At 47.0% G+C, this 5,413-nt stretch overlaps 1 protein-coding gene across 1 annotated transcript; it reads right to left on the reverse strand.

The window, feature by feature from the left end:
* Window positions 1–799: 799 nt before the first annotated feature.
* LOC148757481 (zinc finger and SCAN domain-containing protein 5B-like) lies at window positions 800–5,047 on the reverse strand. Its single transcript, XM_088800720.1, has 4 exons — window positions 4,661–5,047; window positions 2,965–3,177; window positions 1,896–2,046; window positions 800–1,629 (listed from the first exon to the last, which is right to left on the reverse strand). Exons 1-4 carry the CDS (start codon window positions 5,045–5,047, stop codon window positions 800–802), a joined length of 1,581 nt encoding a protein of 526 aa, XP_088656846.1.
* Between the last annotated feature and the right edge of the window lie 366 nt (window positions 5,048–5,413).

The raw sequence follows: 5,413 nt of genomic DNA on the forward strand, positions 1-5,413 counted from the left end.
GGTAGCCCATTACCTCCAGAAGCTGGTGGGCTCTGACTAGCGCAATCGCCCTCCGGCCGCCGCCGCCAACAAGTTGTTTATTTGAAATTCAAATTTCACTGGGATTCTCCCCACCCTACTGGGATCAACCTATTTTACAATGAAAGAATGGATAACAGTTGTGGTATATATACACAATGGAATACTATTCGGCAGTAAGAAAAGATGATATAGGAACATTTGTGACAACATGGATGGATCTTGAGAGAGTAATGCTGAGCGAAACAAGTCAGACAGAAAAAGCGGAGAACCATGTGATTTCACTGATATGTGGTATATAAACCAAAAACAACAAAAGAACAAGACAAACAAATGAGAAACAGAAACTCATAGACACAGACAATAGTTTAGTGGTTGCCAGAGGGTAAGGGGGATCGAATATATGGTGATGGAAGGAGAACTGACTCTGGGTGATGAACACACAATGGGATTTATAGATGATGTAATACAGAATTGTACACCTGAAATCTATGTAATTTTACTAACAATTGTCACCCCAATAAATTTAATAAAATAAAAATTTAAAAAAAAAAAGAATGGATAACAGGAGGACAGTCAGCAGCCTCGGTTTAATTATGAAATATTTATTGAAACAACTAACAAGCCTTGTGTTTATTGCACTCAGTTAACACCACAAACCAAACCAAACAAAACAATCCAAAAACCTGAGGAAACCAATGGGGAAGATAAGCAAGTATTCAGAGACCCTAATTCTAGACACCCCCATGGTGTCGCAGAAAACTTGCAACTGCTTAACATGTCATGCATCGGTTAACATAGGTGAGAAATCACCATTAATTTCCTTCTTGGGCAGAAGGGACTCAGGCTTGACGGCAGAATTTGGGGAAGTCACCTTTAAATGTGTTTTTTGGTGGCGTTTAAAAGTTCCCAGCTGCCGGAAGGCCTGGCCACATTGGTGGCACGGGTAGGGCTTCACCCCAGAGTGGGTACGCAGGTGAACGTTGAGGTTCCCTTTGTGATTGAAGTGTTTGTCACAGACTTCGCACTGGTAAGGCTTCTTGTTGGTGTGGACCCTCTCGTGACCGCGCAGGGTGGAGTCATGGGTGAACCGCTTGAGACAGAATCTGCAGCTGTATGGCTTCTCCCCGGTGTGGATCCGCTGGTGAGTGCGGAGGTCTGAAGGCTGCACGAAACCCTTGAGGCAGAGCATGCACGTAAAGGGTTTCTCTCCTGTGTGTTTCCGCTGGTGAATACTTAACTGAGACTTGTAATTAAATCTTTTCTTGCATGTGCCACATTCGAACGGTGCCTGCCTCCTGGCTTCTCTTCCAACAGGATGACCAGTTGGTCCCCCGGTGCTTGGTGAACGCCCTGAATTCGACCTGAGCTGTCTGGAGAATTTTTCTGTGATCAACGATGTGTCCCTTTCTTGAGTTACCTCTTGGGGAATGGAGGTGTTGGCCCGTTTTCTTCTTTGGGGACCGCTTGGACTCTGAGAGTCTCTTCTTTTCCAAGTCTGAGTCAAAATGTCTGTCTCCAAAACACGGGTAGAAGGTAGGTCAGCATTCACATTTTTAATACAAGTTGCTTCTTGGGGATTCTTCCTGCTTTCTGCCCTCACAGAATCTTCTGAAAGGAATTCAACACAGAACATTTACTTAAGAGTGTTTTTGACAATACCAAACTCACTTGAACCAACACTGATATTGGCTGAGAAATTTCCCGTCGACCAACAAACCTGAGAGACTGGATTGCAAGACACTGGAAAGTCAGTTAATGGAGGCTTGGCATCTGAGAGATGATTGTCCCCAAGAGATGGTGATAAATACCCAGCCCGGTACCCAGCTTGGGAACAGAGTCACTGACTCCTCTAATGTCCCAGTTTCCATACTCACCAGGACCCTTTGGAGTCTGGGGCTCTTGACAGGTAAGTCCCATTGTTGCTTCCCCATCGTTCGTCAGGTTCTTCTCCAGGTTCTGCATGGGTTTCAGACCCTCCAGTTCACCTTTTCTAGGAATGCTGTCTGGCAGGAGGATTTTCTGCCCCTGACAACAGACAACCAGGTGTAATTACAAACTGTCTACATAGGGATGTGGAAAGCTCTCTTCTCCCCTGATCTCCCTGATCTGACACACCAACTTTCCTAGTAACACAGTTCTGTGGATATGCCCACACATCCTTGGGGCCACGCCCATCACCCCCCGATAATCACCCGACCCCGACATCTGTCGTTAATCTGTACCCATCACACCTTTAAATCAAGTCCATGTGTTTCAGTTTTTACTCTTAATTCTCTGATGATGTAATACCGCTCCCTGTCATCCTAAAGTCTCCCTGCCCTTGACTGTGGAAGCAGAATGACTGTAAACCCAGGTCTCCTGACTCAGCACTACTGATATTTTGGCTGGGTCATTCTTTGTTTTGGGGCCCGTCCTGTGCATTTAGGATGACAAACAGCACCCCTGGTCTCTATTCACTCAATGTCCATAGCAATCCCCACCCCCACTTTGACAACCAGAAACGTCTCCAAGCATTTGCAAACGTCTTCTGGGAGGCAAAATAACCAGTGTGGAACCATTCCTTTAATTTAAGGAATTGACAATATTCTGAAAACTGGTCCTTTGGTGAATTGTGATTTTTATGGAATGCCTTTGAGGAAAATGAGCTTTCAGGTCATTGACCTGTGGCAAGTTGACCTGGCACCATTTTATAGAAACTCTTTCTTTCTTCCCACCCCTAATACTGAAAGCTTGAATGGCAGAGGGACAAAGGTTGACGAGTCTTTATCATCCACATTGGCTTGGAAGTGTCCAGGAATTGAATTCCTCCATGGGAATTGCTGGAGAAAATGGGTCCACTTCACTCCTGGGTCGAATGCCCAAATTCCTCTAGCAGCTACTACACACACCACGTCCTTTATACCTCCTGCCACCTTTCCCCACACATCAGGGCACCACACTCACCTGCCCCCTTGACATTTCATTGATTCTTGGCAGACTCTGCAGCTCTCGGCAGACCTCCCGGCTGTTACGAGGATGTATCTCCATGTCACTCCCAGAGGACCAAGGCTCCCTGGACACATCTCTGATGCCATCCGTGTCACTGACCTCAGTTTGAGCCATCTGAACGTCTGAGTTTCGCACAAGAAATTTCTGTCCTTGTAAACTGATTACGGTCTGTGGGGAGAAAGTAAAACGAGAACCGGGATACAGCCCTCATACTGCATCCTACTCGACACACACTTTACTGGAATTACGTGTTTATAGTCACAACCTCCCACATGTGGCAACCGAAGGTGTCTCCCAACATAGCCCAGTGCTCATTGGGGTGGTGAGGTGGAGTCACCCTACCCCCTGGCATTGGATCAAGATTATGTTGTGTCACCTCTGAATTGTCACAATGACATCTGTGATTTGAGTCTGGTCACAACATCTAATCAACCTGATTGCCTCCCCATTTTTTCCCGCCCCCTCAGCTAAAAATCAGCTCAAATGGTGTCATCCTAATACATGCTTTGTCTGCCCCTGACCTAGGAAGCTAAGATGTGGCGTGGTGAAAATCTGACACCTTGCTAAAGAGATGCTTCAAATGTTTGGGGTTTGCATGTCACTCAGCTGGGTTGTAACTCCTTTACGATTATTCCAGATTGACATTTTACAGTTCCCCACTGCAATTTTTCCACCATGTGGGCAAAGCTTTTAATTCTCATTCTCAGCTCACACCTAAAGGTGTGTAAGGAAGATTGCCCTGCTGGACTATCTTAGTTCCATCCTGTCCATGTACAAAAATCACCTCTAGACGAACTTATATCCCCAAGATGGGAGCAAATGTGCATCATGTGTTCCACCAGGTCTCCTCCTTTCCTGGATCCTCTGACCCTTGCTTCCTCCACCCCCTTTTCTTCCTTAACTCTTTCTTCAAAGCATGCGGGTACTCAAACCGCCATGATGAAAAATGTCCCCATGGAAGTCTTCCCTAGTCCAGTGGCTCTCACTGGAGAGCTGTTGACCCTATGGGACATTTGGCAATGAGCAGAGATTTTTTCCCCCCCCATAACTAGGGAGGTTGTGATTGGTATCTAGTGGATAGAGACTAGGGATGCTTCTAAGCACCCTACAATGCACAGGACACCTCCAGAGTACAGAGGTCCATCCCCAAATATCAGTCAACTTGAGAAACCATGATCTAGTCAAATGCCTACTCTCCCACCCAGCTCTTTGTTTCTCCTCAGTATTGTCTCAAGACTCTAGTTACCAATGGACTGGTGTCAGGTTCTCTTTTCCTTGAACCTCTGAAATGTCCCTTACACAACCGTCTCCATGAGAGGTAGGGCAGGTGATGGTAAAGTGTGTAGACTCATGAGACCCATTACCCAGGTTGAGACCACTGTCCAATGACAGAGACTGGGGTCACTGTTTGGCTATATCCTGTCTGTACCCGTTTCTTCACCAGTAGTATCCCCCTCTCCTCCCTGCTGTAACAACCAAAAAAATCTCTAGACATTGCCAAGGGTCACTCGGGGGGAGGGGGTCAAAATCTCTCCCATCTGAGAACAACGGGCCTAGAACAGACCCCTTCTGCCCTTTCTCATCCAAGTTCACCTTGCAGCCCCCATACCCAGTCTCCCTTCCCCAGACTGATCACGAAGTTCCTGCTCACCCATTTCTTGGGCTTGTCTTTGTTTCTTAGCATGTCCTCCAGGTCTTGAGAACTGTCCACACCACTCTCCTTGACTAAGACCTGGAGCTCCAGGGGCATGGAGATCATAAACTGCTCCATCACCAGCTTGTCCAGGATCTGCTCCTTGGTGTGGATATCTGGCCTCAGCCACAGGTGGCAGAGCTCACGGAGTCTCTGCAGACCCTCCACAGGGTCCGTCTCCTCTGAGCTGGTAAACGTTCTGAAGGTAATGTGCCAAGTCTCTGAGGTACAGTCCTGCTTGTCGGACACATTGAAACCTTGGGGTGGTACGGACTCCAGCAGTTCCCATCCAGGGCTGTCTTGGGATGTCCCACAGCCCCATGAAGATGTCTGGTCTGCAGCCATATTTACCAGGAATGTGACTCTGAACAAACGCTTCCTGCAGCCAGTGCCTAATGAAGACCTATGTGAAGGGATTTACTCTGTAAGAGATCCAGAACTCCGGGCTGAGGGTGGAGACTGCCTCAGATTAGTTTAACGTCTTACTCCACCCTTCCCTCTGTTCTGAATCCCATCTCCCACTGGACAGCACTCCTGCACTGGTCTTATACTTCACACCGTGGAAGTTCATCCATACTGTTATTCTGACATCTGCTTTTTACTATATGTGCCAGTTGCCATGTCTGAATGGGCTCTGATTCCTAAATGTACAGAGATGGGGTTAGTCTTCTCACCTGTAAATTGGGACAGTGTTGTTCTTTTTACTGTACA

The sequence above is a fragment of the Rhinolophus sinicus genome, chromosome 8 (genome assembly GCF_057876585.1).
Source record: "Rhinolophus sinicus isolate RSI-liver-muscle chromosome 8, RSI-T2T, whole genome shotgun sequence".
In the NCBI taxonomy this organism is placed as follows: Eukaryota; Metazoa; Chordata; class Mammalia; order Chiroptera; family Rhinolophidae; genus Rhinolophus; species Rhinolophus sinicus.